Source organism: Sinocyclocheilus rhinocerous, unplaced genomic scaffold (assembly GCF_001515625.1).
Source record: "Sinocyclocheilus rhinocerous isolate Xijiao unplaced genomic scaffold, SAMN03320098_v1.1 scaffold1223, whole genome shotgun sequence".
Taxonomy (NCBI): Eukaryota; Metazoa; Chordata; class Actinopteri; order Cypriniformes; family Cyprinidae; genus Sinocyclocheilus; species Sinocyclocheilus rhinocerous.
The window spans coordinates 984800-1001444 of NW_015641045.1; the positions used below are offsets into that span (position 1 = coordinate 984800).

At 36.2% G+C, this 16645-nt stretch overlaps 2 protein-coding genes across 7 annotated transcripts in view; both read right to left on the reverse strand.

Moving 5' to 3' along the window:
• Positions 1 to 6444, reverse strand: part of mtmr3 (myotubularin related protein 3) — a 45662-nt gene extending 39218 nt beyond the window's left edge. For 5 of the 6 annotated variants that reach the window (XM_016570846.1, XM_016570844.1, XM_016570845.1 and 2 more), the window contains exons 1-2: positions 6273 to 6444; positions 1405 to 1486 (exon numbers count right to left, since the gene is read on the reverse strand). The gene's annotated coding sequence lies outside the window, so the exon portion shown is untranslated. The remainder of the gene's footprint in view (positions 1 to 1404; positions 1487 to 6272) is intronic. The other variant, XM_016570849.1, reaches the window with a different exon arrangement.
• A 6598-nt stretch (positions 6445 to 13042) lies between these two features.
• LOC107754419 (homeobox protein cut-like 2) overlaps positions 13043 to 16645 on the reverse strand; it is a gene marked incomplete at its 5' end in the record, with an annotated part of 33653 nt that continues 30050 nt past the window's right edge. Inside the window, 2 exons of the mRNA XM_016570856.1 lie at positions 13043 to 14400; positions 16010 to 16286. Of these exons, the coding sequence (XP_016426342.1) occupies positions 13743 to 14400; positions 16010 to 16286 (935 nt within the window). The remainder of the gene's footprint in view (positions 14401 to 16009; positions 16287 to 16645) is intronic.

Genomic DNA, 16645 nt, shown 5'->3' on the forward strand with positions numbered 1-16645 from the left:
TTTGGTAAAAATAAAATTGAATTTGAGAAAAAAGTAAAGCATATTTTACTTTTCTTTTAATAAATTGCTGTTTAATATTGTAAGTTTTCATTTCAATTAAATAGACATGCGTTTTGATAAATAACATTTAATTTAACAAGTAAAACAGCAGGGCTCGCAAAATCGCTAGCCCGACGTCCCGGGGCTATTGTGTTTTCCAGTCAGGCTACCAAAATGTATCAGCACTCTGCCCGACGGGCTGTCTTAAATACAGATCTCCCACGGGTCCTTAAAACTACTAAAGTGAGTTGTATCAAACTTAAGGCCATAAAAAGTTTTAAATACATTAAATGGTATAAGAAATGTCTTAATTATAATTTCAAGAGGTCTTACAGTTGGGGACGCAAAGACAAGAGTCGCCATACGGCTGGATTAAACTTCAAAAGGCAATGATGTCATTGAATAAATATAAGCGCTGCACATTTCAAGTCAAAAGGTGCAGAGCTGCTTTGTGTACAGCCATTACCGGGGAATCCACAATATTTCAGCGCTCCTAAAGCGCCACCTCGTGGCAGAGAATGAATTTGCATTTCCAATAAGCCTTTCTTGCCGTTTATGGTCAGATCAATGCAAATATCTCAGCAGCAAACACAGAGTTGTAAATAAGAAAGAAGTTAATGTGCCATCTAAAAATCTAAACAATTAAGACAGTAATAGTATTTATACGTTTTAAATTCATTTATATGCTTGATTTATCCCTTTTCATAAAAATGGTCTAAAGGTGAAATGCTGTTGTATAGGATTTTTGTTTTTGTGAAAACCTGTATCTGTAAATCATGTAATTTTATGGCTCAGTACTGCATGTTACCACAGACATTGTCCAACCCCACTCATACTGTGTTCATTTAACTTGTGCAGCTCTTAAAATGGGTCATAAATTGCCTTACATTCAATTTTAAAAATTCAGCAGATACCCTGTAAATAGTGAAATAAAATTCCTTCCTTCATATTTGTTGATATTTGTGTATTGAAAATATTTTTGATCGACATTTAAACTCCTCTCTGATTTTCTCTCTCTCTCATATATATATATATATATATACTTTTTTTATTTGGGCTAGTTAAATTAATTTTCGGGCTACCAAAATTTGAAGAGTTCCTGCCCTAAGGGCTAACAGGGATTTAGAAATTTTGCGAGCCAATGAACAGAGTCTAGAAAAATTCAAATGGAAAAAAAAATCGAATCCTGAAAATTTTAAATGGAAAAAACGTAATTTGGAAAAAATAAAACAGAATTTGGGAAAAATAAAAAGGACCTTCAATCCTTGCCTTACAAATTTTGAATTTACCTAACAATAATAATGTTTGGTTGAAATGATGGTTTCTCTGGGGAAAAAAAAAAAAAAAAAAAAACTTAGATCTTACCAAACTCCTAAAAGCAATGAGGTGAGGTTTCTTTTGGATGATCCCGCGCTGCTGGTGTCACTCAGTGCTATGACATTGAAACCTGTGGAGAGAGATGAGAAAAAATCTGACCACAGTTTTTCAAGCCATCACTCTCCATTCCAAACATTGCATAACATCTCTGACAATACTGCTTTTCACACTTGGGTAAATATAGCTGTCCTGGTGCTGATGGTACTCTGTGGGCAAAGGCGAGCAGAGCCGTTCATGAATGCTTGTGTGGTGAAATCAAGCCAGTGACGCATATGGTTGGGTTGAGTTTTCTGAAAACAGTCTTAATTTTAGGCTTAATCACAAATAATTGACTCAAAGCCTTTTCAAAGATTACATATCCCTTATCTACCTGCAAAAGGTTGATTTATTGCAGGAGAACACTATATGGATGAGCTCAAAACTACAGACATGAACTAAATGCCACAAAACTTCTTATTTCAGTAAACTGTAACATCAAGTTTGCTTGGAAGAAAACAAGCAAGTTTTCACACCTAAAATTCAAATGAGAAACACCATATCATTGATTTCTCTTCTCTGGAAGTGTACCAACCGGTTTTTATTTTTCTTCCTATGAATGCTATCTATGAAGCTCTACTAACTAAAGAGGCATAAAGAATGAGACGATGCCGTTCCGCAGATGATAACAAAACCCAAGTTGTCAAAGACTAAACAGAGCAGAAGTATACCGTGTCATGGATGGGATGATTTCAGTGACCCACTGTGTCTCCTGAGAGTCATATGTGAGTGAGTTCAGCTGATTCATGGCCAGAGGGCAACAGCGTCCCTATGCAAAAATGTTCAAACACATACTTCCAGTGAAGGCCACACCGAAGCCATCTGGAAACTACTGATAAAACATATCTCTAACAAGCAAAGGTTTATGTTTACTACAGCTGAGGAGCCTGTCTTCAATCTGATTGGCTCGTTTAGTGTCTTACAACTGTACTGCAGTCTCATGACTCGAACAAATGACTGTGCAATGTGGTACATGAAAACTGTTCAACATGCAAAAGTAGTTTTATGCAGTGCCAAACCATTTACATACTGGCCCATATCCAACAGCACTGTCTCAGGTAGAAGATCATTGATTTCTCTTCTCTGGAAGTGTACCAACCGGTTTTTATTTTTCTTCCTATGAATGCTATCTATGAAGCTCTACTAACTAAAGAGGCATAAAGAATGAGACGATGCCGTTCCGCAGATGATAACAAAACCCAAGTTGTCAAAGACTAAACAGAGCAGAAGTACACCGTGTCATGGATGGGATGATTTCAGTAACAGCGTCCCTATGCAAAAATGTTCACATACTTCCAGTGAAGGCCACACCGAAGCCATCTGGAAACTACTGATAAAACATATCTCTAACAAGCAAAGGCTTATGTTTACTACAGCTGAGGAGCCTGTCTTCAATCTGACTGGCTCGTTTAGTGTCTTACAACTGTACTGCAGTCTCATGACTCGAACAAATGACTGTGCAATGTGGTACATGAAAACTGTTCAACATGCAAAAGTAGTTTTATGCAGTGCCAAACCATTTACATACTGGCCCATGTCCAACAGCACTGTCTCAGGTAGAAGATTCTGCTTATTCCACATGACAGGCCTCATATCTGTATTGGGTATTCAGAAACACCAGCTTTCCATTCAGGTCAACTGACTGCAGGTGGACAGAAGAATCATACAGTGTTTTCTGCCCATCTCAGATGTCACTCTTACTGTCCTGAAGGTCAATCAGCATTGTGTGTTCTCATTCCTAAACCACCGCTGGGATTGATTCGGTTTCATTTTACTAAAACACCAATGGATAACCACATTACACACTGTTCATGCAAAATATGCACCTTAATGTCCCATTTTAATGTCATATGACACATTCATAGATGACGCAAGGTTATATTTTGCTGGTTCCAATAAATATTTGCACACTTGACATGTCTGAATGAATACATGATGGTACATTGTGAAAATACTAGTAGAACATGTCCACACTTTGCTAGGACACCTGTGGGTAAATTGAGGAGACTTCATTCATCCACTAAACATCATCACAACACCAGCTGATTCAAAGACATCAAGACTTTAAAATCGATGAAGAAAAGTGAAGCTGAGAGAAAGCTTCTGCAGAATTTGTGCACAGATGACTTGATCTAATGGAAAGCATTTTTAAATACGGCATAATTGTCCAAATACTTTGTGGATTTGCTGTGCTCTAAACAAACAGCAGGAACAGATGTGTATCATTATGAGTTCATTCATAAACTTAACCAGCCGCCCTCCTGTCAATCTGGTTTACTACTGATCGCCTAACCAGGCCCACGACACGCAGTCAGTGACGTGTAAACACACAATCATTCAGGTTTTATCTGCTGCTGTGTTTAGATGTCATGCATTTGCACTCATTCAGCAGGTTGAGTGACTTTTAACCCGATGCATTTCGTTCCAAAGTCACACCATGAGTCCGATTCAAACCACATGAGAAACCCAACACCAAAACACAGCCGAAGAGCCAAAGGATCATCTAGCAGCACCACGCGGATCTGACAGAAACACAACAAACCCAACACATGCCTCTCTTCAGCGGCACCAAGGCAACCACACATTCCCTCAAAAATACCTTAGTTACCGCACTGAAACTATGGTAACTATGGGTATGGAGTGCAACAGCTGGATTCTGGAAGTTAAAAACCAATTGATTTTCTCCACAAGGAAATTGGTCTGAAACGATAACTTAAAAACCTTTAAAGAAAGGCATTCTGCTATGAGGTTGTTTATCGATGGCATATGCTTTTGTTGAAGTCATCAGCCCGCATTATTTCAACATATTTTTAATAACCATGTTCAACAGAGAAAATCCTGGTGGTAAAACAATATTACTCATGATTCCACAGAGAAATATAAAAACAATCAGAGAATCACGACAAGCAAATTGCACCAAACACTTTAGCGCCTGTCCACTCCCATGAAGCAATGGGATTGTAGTTCTTTCCCTCAAGCTGTTAGAGGGACAGTTCATCCAAAAAAATTAATTCTGTCGTTATTTGCTCACTCTCAAGTTGAGTTTCTTTCTTCTGTTGAACACAAAATATATTTTGAAGAATGATGGTAACCAAACAGTTGACGGTAGCCACTGACTTCCATAGTATTTTTTTTTTTCATAATATGGAAGTCAAAATCTACCATTTGATTTGACAGAATATTCATTTGTTGGGTGAACTATCCCTTTTTCAGACTTTCTTTTTTTTTCAGACTATCCCTTCTTTTCTGATTTTCAGACACTTTTTGTGCTTCAAATCAAAGTTTGTAATCTAATCTTGTGATTCTCCTCGTAGCTGATTGGTTTGGTTCTTGACTTATAACTCTTAAAACGAAGTCTTTTTTTTAAAATACCTATGGCAAAAATGAATGGGAAAAATACTACCGGAACCAAATCTGCTGAAAAAGTTGCACTTATTCTGAAAGCTTCTTAGTTTACAATGCCTGAAGAGGATCCCATAATTTAGGAACATTCAACATGGTAATAACTATGGTATTCTGGTGGTTGCTGTGGCAGTTGTTGTTGTTCCTACAGTAAAAGTGTCTTAAATATATTCTATTTCTTCTTAATTTGGTTGTTGCATTGTTTGAATTAGACATCATAACTTATTAAATGTGACCCTGGCTGACCAAACCAGTCATAAGTAGCACAGGTATAGCCTATTTGTAGCAATAGCCAACAATACACTTTATGGGTCAAAATTATCGATTTTTCTTTTATGCCAAAAATCATAAGGATATTAAGTAAAGATCATGTTCCGTGAAGATATTTTGTAAATTTCCTACCGTAAATGTCAAAACTTAATTTTTGATTAGTAATATGCATTGCTAAGGACTTCATTTGGACAACTTTAAAGGCGATTTTTTGCACCTTAAGATTCCAGTTGTATCTCGGCCAAATATTGTCCTATCATGACAAACCATACATACATTATTTATTCAGCTTTCAGATGATATATAAATCTCAATTTCAAAAAATTTACCCTTATGACTGGTTTTGTGGTCCAGGGACAACACAAAATCAGTATTATTAATGTATTACAGTGAAACAATAAGAATTACTCACATGATGTAATGGTAATCATAGTCTCCACCAAATTATAATAGCTATTACAGTTTTTGTTCCAACCGTGAAGTCATAATAATTACAGGATCTCCTCCAAGAAGTGCAAGAAGCGTCCAGAACACAAACTGTATTAACAATAACTATGTTAACTGTTATTATGCTGGCAACATGGCAGTTATTGTCTCAAAAGTACTCCTATCTTGATATTATACACCATTGTCACAAAAACTGAATCCAAAATAATGCATTATGATTTCGTAAGGCATTACTTTTACCGTGGCGCCCATAGTTTCCATTCAAACAGTGAGCGTTTTCTTATTTATAACAATCGTGGTGAATAGTACGTAATGAATGACAGTTTTATTGTTGTAACAATAGGTTAAACCGGTTACCATAGTGAACTGTTGTGAAGAGCTCGATCTGTCAGTCAGATTCGCGGCGGTTGTAGCACCGACTGACTGGAGAGCTAGCGAAGTAACCGACAAAAACTAAGCACCAAGGCCGCGTTTCTTCCTCTACCATCGGTCAAGCTTATGCCAAACCATCTAAATAGCACCAGGCTCTAAACCGCGGTGGTATTTTACCGCTCATGTGAAGCATTTCTGACATTTCTCCTCAGCCGAGGCCCGTGTTGTTGTTGTTGTTGTCGCGAGCGGAGGGCGGACCCCTAAGATAAGGCCTCAAAACACAAAGAAAAACACCCGCATCCCGCGCCAAAAGCACACAGCTCACTCACCTGAGGGCAGCCTTCTAGGCAGAGCGGGTGTACGCTTTCTTCCGAGCCGCAGAAGAGAAGATTAACGACGAACAAATCGACAAATTGCACCTCGTAGCCATTTACAGAATCGGCCCGTCCCACTGTGGAATCCCGTCGTCATCGCAGGCAGCTACCACGACGTCAGGACGTCACGACGCAGATTGCGTCAACACGTTCGAACGTGTGGGGGAGGGTCGGATAGGTAAACAAGCTTTGAAGTGGATGTCGTAACCGGTTGCTGGGGCCAATGAATGCGTATGAATAAATAAATACTTACAGATAGTGGAGATGGGAATTTGACGTAAAAATAATGTCGACAATATCAAATTGACTTTAACTGAAAGTGAATTAAAGGTAACAATTTAAAGTTGATTTGAATTTGAAAGGGGAGACAGTTGTCACTTATATTTACTCCATATATGTTGGGGTTTATTTAGTATGGCTTGTTTTTGTAAAAAAAAAAAAAATTCTAAAAACTTTTATCTAATAATTGTGTCTTTATATCTCACAGTTCTGCCTTTCCCCCCTCAGAATTAAGAGAATTATTCTTTTATATATATATATATAATTTTAAATATTTTAAAAGTTAATTTTGACTTTTTATCTCACAATTCTGACAGTTCATAGCTCTGAATTTCCGACTTTATATCTCTCAGGGGGAAAAAATCAGAATTGCCAGTAAAAGAAGTCCAAATTGTGAGAAAAGTCCTCAAATTACCTTTTGTATTTTATTTTATTTTTTTATCCATTGAATACAAATTTTGAATGTCAATTTCCAAATCTATAAATCTGTTGACAAATTAATGAAAATTTTAAAAATGGCAAGAAAATAAGCATTAAGCAACTGGCCTTTTGATTGTTTGTAAATGTGTATGTAATTTAATGCAATGTAAAGCTTTTTGTTTTGTTTTTACTAATAATCTTGTTTCATAAAAAAGTACAAGGTATAACAAAAAACACACAGACAAGATAGGTTTATACAATAATGTACTGTATTCAATAATGACTCGGTACATACTGTATGTGATTAAAAGACACATGACATTTATTTGTCCTCTCGTTAACAACCAAAGCTTTAAGTGCTCTGCCATAAGGTCATGGGAAATGTGTGCAAACACACCAGAACGTTACAGGAAATTGGATGGAGGAAAAAAATGACTATTACCTACCCAGACTTTCAGCGCAAAAGAGGAACAACCAGAGAGTTTTGCCTCCTGCTTGTGTTAGATTTCAATCTTGTAATCATCACAGAGCCTCATTTACACACACTCCAAACACAAACACACACACTAAATCATAAGCAAAACCGACAATTAAGTTTTCAAGTCTGACAGTTTTTTAATTCTTCAGTGAGGCTGTTTAATTGCTAATATTCGAATAAACAAAAAGCCAGTGTTTCCGAGGGCTCTGGGATAATTCAAATACAAACACACTCAAGCACCAGAGATATTAAAGTAATCTTGTTTTGGCCGAGTTACTTACGACCTCTAATTTTATTAGACCGGAATGCCACTTTCCACAAATAAGGTACTAAACAGCCTGAAACGCTTAACAAAATCAAGCTTTTTTCCTTTTCAGCAAGTGGTTTGTGAAAGGAGGCGCTTCACCTTTACAAAATGTTGATAATCATCTTCAGGAGGTCAAACATTTGATGTTGTGTTTATTTTATATGAAGTGTTCTGGGACCAGGGTTATTAAAGTTAATCTAAAACTTAAAGCATTAAAAAAAAAATCATTATTTGAAATAAAATAAAAATGAACTGAAAAAAACTTCATCTAATTGCAAAGGCAGCAACTTAGTTAATTTAATTTAGTTCAACCTGATACACCTATACAGGGGGAAAAAAAGAGGAAAAACTACTAAAATGGCAAAAATGCACAACAAAATTGCTAAAACATTCAAATAAAAAAATAAAACAGAAAATCTGAAAATAATTTTTTTTTTTTTTGGTAATAGGGAAAATCTTTCGGTAACAGCGGTGGGAAACAGCGAAGATTATTTTTAGTTATTAAAATGAGTTACTTCGATTGAATTTCAATCCAACAGATGTCAATAGTAAACTTACAACAGTCAAAATTGACATCTTGCATGAGTTTGAAGGTCAGGATCTCTGAGGTGGACCATTTTAAGGGCTTGAAATGTTTCAACGATCTAATTTTCTATGAGATGGTTTCTCACATTCTCACACAAAACTATGCATCTGCGCCTCTAAGAAAAGTCAAAGTGTACCATATTAGTGGAAAATACACAGCATCCTCCATTATAACCTGTAGGAAGTGAAACTGTTAGTGCTGATTTCTTGAACAAAAATACAAGAAACGCAAACTCGTCCTTGCAAATAAAAAAAAAGACATGCAAAATTCCAATGTTAAAAAGGAAGCATAGTAAACGACAGCAGTTTATAATGGCTAAAAATCTGTTGTCATCAGAGATTTTTATTACATGAACAGTAAACATGGGAGATAAAAAAAACAAGTAGTGGTCGTTGTTTCACTTGAATCAGCAGTACAGGCTTCTGACGGCGTCAGTCACAAGCGTTCAGATATTCTGGACCTTTTGTTGCTTATTAATCATCATAAGAGTATGAATTATAGTACATGAGATTCTTATTTCCAATTGATCAGATATACAAATCGCACGATCCGATAGATTTACACTTCGTCGAGAACACTGAAACAAAAGCAAACGGCGGTTAGGAACAGTAAACGTCGACCAGTGGTGTGACCTGACAGGTTTTGTAAAGCTTAGAGAAGCAAGTCTACCCTGAGAGAAGTTTCTAGAACATGGGCAAGCTTGCCAGACCCCCTCTGGCTCTATGTGTTTGGTTAATATAACTGTACACTCTATTAAATATCATCAGCACGCTAGTGTCAAGGACCTAAGATATATCCCTTTCAGTAAATGTGTAATATTTATATTTATATTTACATATGTTTTAAGATCCGATCCTCAGTACTCTTAAGACATGTGCAAGTGTTTTCTAACAACCTCAACGAGACGTGAAGGCAAAGACAAATGCAGAAGAATTCACGATTTTCTAAGTGCTGCGTGTATTTTTCTGGTGTGGTACTCAGGAGCTGCAAGTGTCCAGTATAAAACATGATACAGTAGGAAAGGAACGTCAGTGTTTTCAAAAACCATAAATAAAAAAATGAGCATTTCAATCGATCGACAGCAGCAAAAACAGACCAATGAAGAACATCTGGACTGATCGAACACATCTTTTCAGCAGAGCTTTGACGCACTGTGTGATTTCAACGCTTCGTGAGAGAGTTGCACAAAACAAACTCGGTCGTTGTGTTCAGATTTCTATTGCGTTTTGCAAATGAACATCTGCTTCTGATTTAGTATTATTCAGTGTTGGACCTGAAACAGACTCTACGCAAGTATGTGTTTCCATCGACACAAGAGAAAAGTGTCAGAACGCAATACACTGATGCAAAATACAGACAGCATTTGTGCGCTTTATTCTTCCAGGTCAGTTATGACAGAAATCGGCAAGTTAGTTCAACTAAATTTAGCTAAGCTTAGTTAAAGTCGGTCATTTATAGCTAGCAACCTTAATATCGTGTCTGATTAAATGGCACAGACATTTATGTATGTATATAACAAGAGTAAAAACAAGAAAAACGAATATACTGGAAGAAACATCTTATATTAGGGGAAATTTGAAAATTGTTTTGGACAATGTGAGGCCTTTGAGTCGAAAAAGTTGAGAATCACGGATATAAACACTGTAAAATTTTTCTTGCTCAGTATTTTTGTATTTTTCCCCCGCAGTACAAATATTTAGGCATTGTTAAATCAAGATACATTTGCTTAAAAATACCTAAGATATTAAGTAGGGATGCACGATATTGGATTTTTGCCGATATCCGATAATTTTCAACTCATTTTGGCCGATAGCCGATGCCAATACCGATATATAATTATTTTTTAATTTTGGTTAGTTAGTAACAAGAACTTATTTGTTAGAATTAAATAAACATTAATAAAGTTATTTTATAATGACAGTACACTGAAGATTTGTAAATAACTATAAATAAACTATATATTATTCACTGCATTTTTTTTTTCCAGAAAGATGCAGTGGTAACCTTAACATTTTATTTTTTAACATTTGTAAATGGTCTAAAGCAAAAAAGTTGTAAAAATTCTGAAAATCTTTTAGAGCTCATAATTTGTTTAAAAAATAACATATTACACATTAATGAATAAATCAGGATATATGAAATTATTTAATTTAAGTATTATGTTTTTTTGCTGCTTCCACTGCACGTGCTACTACTGTTTACGCTATCTTGCACCAAACTTTCTCAGTTTAAATGCAGTGATCCAAAACAGTGAATCCAATCACCATTCAGGCAAAACTTTGCTTCAAGAATGAGCCACAATGCTGACCTGATCTAATTGCTAGCACACCCTGAGCACATGTGAGTTAATGTATTCCTCTTATCGGCAAGACATATCGGCATAATTTTTCATATCGGGCCGATGCCGATATTTACATTTAAAGCCATTATCGGCCGATTCCGATACTAAGTCTTGATATAATATTAAGTTTCGTTTGCTGAAACATGAATCAAAATTACGTGATTTTATGCTTAAAACAAGTAAAAAAAATATCTATCAGTGAGTTAAGAAAAAAAATCTTGTTTTCCCTTTGAATTGAGATTGTTTTACTCCAATGACAGTTTTTTTTTTCTTGTTTCAAGCATAAACTCGATAATTTTAAGCATGAACTTAATTAAATATATTTTGATTTAATAATTTTTTAGATATTTGTACTGGAAAACTAGACACTTTTTTTTTTTTTTTTTAAGTATTGCAACTTTAAGTGAATTTAGCCATTTTGGCTAATGACAAAATTGTGCTAACTTCACTTTCATTGGACTGTCCTCCAGAACAGTGTCAGTAAACCTAAACATGCAAAATCACTTCTTATTCAAAATCTTACTGTCTACAGAGTCTGGTTTTGTCACAGAGACAGGCCTAATTTCTCAAGACACATTTCAGAGATATATGTCAAGTAGTTGGAAAACATTATGCATGCTTTTCAAATAAAAAAATAGAATCAAATCAAATATAAAATCAAATCAAATTAAACCGCTTGCAATGCACTGACCAAGCATTCACATCTGCGTTTGTATACTTGCGTAGAGTGTGTTTCTGGCCTTTTAATATGAAATAAAACTTCAGTGAATCTCCTGCAGTAAAAAGAGCACCTGGAAATAAGTATCAAAATCACTAAAATACAGCAGGTGCTCATGGGATACGAAATAAACAATTAAAGCACACTAAAAACAGGTTCTCATCTGATCTCCAGTATGTCATAATTCAATTTTAAGTGCATTTATTTTAAACTCCCTGCTAAAATGTGTCTTAATAATTATAAAATGACCTGAACATAAAGTGTCACACCGCCGTAGATAAAGTCCTTCTCCACAGGATCAGACTTCATGTCGTTTCATTCAGAAGGAGGGACGGTCGGTGGAAGTTTGCAGAGGATTGATGGATGAGGAATGAGAACACAAGTACGGCCACCCGAGACCACGACTGCATCACTGATCAGTTTAATTCCCCGTGAAAACCTGTCCCACCTCACCAGTCGGTGGCTCGACTGAAACGTATCTTACATTATATCCAACCCTTTGGGCGGAAAACTATGCTACAGGAAGTGCACTGGCCCGAGTGTGTTTGTGTGAGACCAGCTCGTCGGGACAGTGAGGTAGAGCTGGCATGAATTATTGAGAATATGCACTGCAAAAACAGAGTTTCTTCCTCAGTATTTTTGTTGTTTTCCATTAAAAATATCTAAAAATTCTTAAATCAAGATGCATTCACTTGAGAAGCAAAATGACTTAAGATATGATGTCCTGTTTACTGAAAAATTAAAATGAAGTGAGTTTATGCTTAAAACATGAACAATTATCTGTCAGTGGAGTAAGGAAAATAAACTTAAAGGGAAAACAAGACTATTTTTATTATTATTATTTTTATTAGCCCACTTACAGATTTTTTGCTTTGTTTTGTTTTAAGAAACAAACAAACCTATTTTTGATTTATGTTTTAATTGTGAATTGATTTAAGATGTTAGGCCCTGTTTTCTGAATAAAAAAAATCATCAAAATTAAGTGAGTTTATGCTTACAACAAGAAAAATATCTGTTAGTGGGTTAAGAAAAATAAACTTAATTCAAAAGGAACACTTTTTTATTAACACACTGTCATATTTTGTCTTGTTTGAAGCATACTCGCTTAATTTTTTATGTTTTTTTTTTAAATCTCAATTTAAGTATGCTTAGATATTTATACTGTAAAACAAGACTGATTAATTAAATTATTTTTCACTTGAGTGTGTTTATGCTTAAAACAAGAAAAAAAATCTGCCAATGGGGTAAGAATTATTATTATTTTTTTATTTTGCCTTTGATTTATATCAAAGGCAAACCAAGATTTTCTTATCCCACTGATAAATATTTTTAAAGCAAAACCTCACTTAATTTTCAATTGATTTCAGTTCAATTGAGAAGCAAATTACTTATGATATTAAGCCTTGTTTACTGAAAAAAAAAATGTTTATGCTTAAAACAAGAAAAACATCTGCCAATGGGATACGAAAAATTCTTGCTTTAAGCAAAAACTTGTGTCTTTTTGCTTCTCAAGTAAACATCTTGATTTAAAAATATTTAGATATTTGTACTGAAAAACAACAAAAATACTGAGTAAGAAAAATATTTTTTTGCAGTGTGTAAACTGTGCATAAGAACCCTGGTGTAAAACCTCAAAGTATCCAACCAAAAAAAAAAAAAAAAAAAATGACACGTTCACGAAATCAAAAATGCATCTACCATCGTACCGACTTTTTTTTACATTTCCTTTTTTCTTGTTTTTTGCCGTTTTTCTCTTTTTATAGTATCGCTCAAGTATATCACAGGTTACTATCTAGAGAGGAAATAGAGGGTAAATTATGTTCCATGCTACATCTTGTTCAGAGAAGGCTATTGCAGACGATTTCTACAACACACACAATCACACATTGTACGCTTGTATAACAAAAGATCCAAAACATGTCAATAAGAAACTAAATACATACGCAATGTTCACTATTTAGAGTCTTTTAGGACTATCCCTCAGTCAACGTGAAGCTGTCGCACATCACTTGACTTCGCTGTCCCGTCTTACAGACAAAAGTTGAAAAACTGCTATTCAAAAATTAGCAAATTTGGTCATTGTCTCTCTCTTTTTTTGTTTTTAAATAAGTAGTGCTTTTTGATGGCTTAAGACAGAGGTCTTTTATTTCATAATCTCACCCAGTGGCAATCTACAAGACGTCAGTGTGCATTTCATGACACCGCTACGTTAATTCTCCTGTGACGCAGAATCCAAAGTGACTTTATCAAAATAGCTCAAACGTGTTTATAAATATCTGACGCTTAGGCTCTTGGTCTAGAACTCCCACTCGAGCGTCTCCTCGCGGTTGGCGGCCCGCTCCAGGCGATGGATGATGTTATTGAGGTTGGCCATCTTCTCGTTGCGTCTCTGAGTGCTTTTGTTGAGTTTGGAGTTGAGCGAGGGCGAGCTCGGCGGGTGATGGTGGCTCGGGGCCGGCGACGGGGAGATGGGGGCGGAAGAGGACGGGACGGGGGACACGGACATCATGAGGCCGGGCGAGGACGCGGCGGAGGGCGAGTTGAGCGACACCTCCAGGCTGCTCCGGGACGGTTCGGACGAAGCCTTGAAACTGACGGGATCCTCGGGCGACTTCTCCAGCTCCTCGCCCTCGTGGCTGTTCCTCGGCGGTTCGTCATCCTTGACGCCCAGCGAGCGGTGCGGGGGTGTTTCCGGGTCGCTTTTGAGCTGGGCGAACTGGACGCCGACGGAGAAGCACTTGGCCTGCCGCAGACGGAGCTCCTCGTCCTCGCCCGGCTCGCTGGCCTCCTGTTTGAGGGCGAAGCGGCACGGGCCGGCGCTCAGAAAGCGGCTGCGGACGGCCGAGGGCTGCTTCCTGTCGTCGCGGTCGGACAGTGGGGAGTAGTTGTTGTGCTCGGCGTCCGTGTCGTTGTCTTGGAGACCCTCCATCAGGACCTCTCGCCGCATGCGGGACCTGTCGAGAGGAAGACCATAAGAGGAAATACATTTACTGATTTTAGGTTTAGCATGCTTTATAGTTGTCATATGATTTCACCAGTATTGTTTACTAAAACTATTTTTTTTTAAATCAGTAATTGAAAAAGTTTAAATAAAATTAAATATAAATATTAGATGGAAAAAAAAATTGAAATCTTGTCTTGGCAACTATCTGAAATCAATAAGTTGAAATATTAAAATTACTCCAACTAAAGCTGAAATAAAAATGAATAAAAGCTAAAGCTATATAAATGAAATAAAAACTAATAAAAATGAACAAAAACACATAAAATATGTTTAGGTTTAAATAGAAATTTAATAACAGTGAAATAAAAATGTATTAAAACAAGCAAACAAAATTCAAAATATTAATAAATAATACATAAATACATTTAATAGTAAATAAATAGTATATAAACAACACTAAAAATAACACTAGATCTCACTACATTCCATGTGTAACTCAACAAATCCAGTTACTGGCTGAATAATAAACAATAACTGAATTAAACAAGTTTAAGTTGTAATACTAAATTAATAAAACAAAAATGAAAATAAATTAGCCATATAGAGCCATATAGAAATAACATAAAAAAGCACAGGTGAAAGCACATAAAAACTAATAAAACTTCATCTAAAATAAGAAAACTGAAATGATAAAAATAAAATTTAATTCTAAATATTAATAAATACTACAGTTGTATATTTCAATACACTAAAATAACACTGGATCTCACTACATTGCATGTGTAATTCAGTAAACCCAGTTATCGTCTGAAAATGAACATTCTAAATTAATTTATTAATAAAATGTCTTAACATTTGGATCAAGAAATATGGCTCAATGCCGCTTTCAATTTCAGTTCGAGAGCTATTCATTATGGGATACTGCCATTACCGCGGGAAGTAGGGGTGCTGCAGCACCCCCTGGAGTGTAGCCCACCAAAATATGGGGGTGCAGTGTTAAAAATAAATGAATGGACAATTTGTAACAAAAAATAAATAAAGTAAATTTTATTAATTTGTATATTCATGAAAATTAATTGAAAAAGTAGCCTAAGCCTACAATGACAAGAAGCAACGGTTAAACATGAGTTATGTTTAATCAAATTGACTGTGAAAGTCGTTTCAACTTATTAAACTGACTTAAAAATGACATGTTTTTTGATTATATTATTACCTGTAACATGTCTGTTCCGTAGGCTACCCAAATTAAGAATTAATGACCATTTCTACAGTCAGACATAGCAAAGAGACAGCAGAGAAAGAGCGAGAGCGTTTACCTCAGCAGCAATAAATCTTGCATTCTCGCATCTGTAGTGCTTATTTTGATCTTTAACGTTAGGTATTTCCTATTCTTGAAAAAAAAAAATGCTTAAGGTTGATTCAATATTACTCTTAATAAATAAATAAGGTCTAGACTCTGTACAGGTGTAGCCATACGATTCTCTTGTTTCTCACTTTGTAATTCCTCAATTATCCTGCAGGTGGAGCCAAACTCCCATTCAAAGCTTCAAATGCTAACAACAGTTTGGACACAAAACTCTCTTCTGGGTGTCTTTACGAGGTAAGCAGTGGATTCGGACCTGTAGTTGTGGAACCAATTGATGACGGTGTTGGTTTTGAGGTTGAGTTGGGCGGCCAGCATCTCGATGGTGTGCTGCGAGGGATACGGCTCTTGCAGATACGCCTTCCTCAGAGCCTCCTTCTCCTCGGCCGCCAGCACCACGCGGGGTTTCTTGGCCTGGCTGAAGGGGCAGAGCTCCAGCGTGGTCAGACCCGGACTGATGCAGTCTGAATGAGCGCCGGGGGAATCGCTGTCTGAGCCGGGACTCAGCAGACCGTATCGCCTCTTCAGATACGCTGGAGAAAACCAGGACACATACACTCTGTGTTGAAGCATCGCGATTAATCGCATCCAAAATAAAAGTTCTTGTTTACATAATATATGTGTGTATACTGTGTATATTTATTATGTATATATAAATACAAACACATGCATGTATATATTTAAGAAAAATATGTTATGTTTATATATTAAAGGGGTCATATGATGCTGCTAAAAAGAACATTATTTTGTGTATTTGGTGTAATGAAATGTGTTTATGCGGTTTAAGGTTAAAAAAACACATTATTTTCCACATACTGTACATTATTGTTTCTCCTCTATGCCCCGCCTTTCTGAAACACGTCGATTTTTACAAAGCTCATCGGTCTAAAAA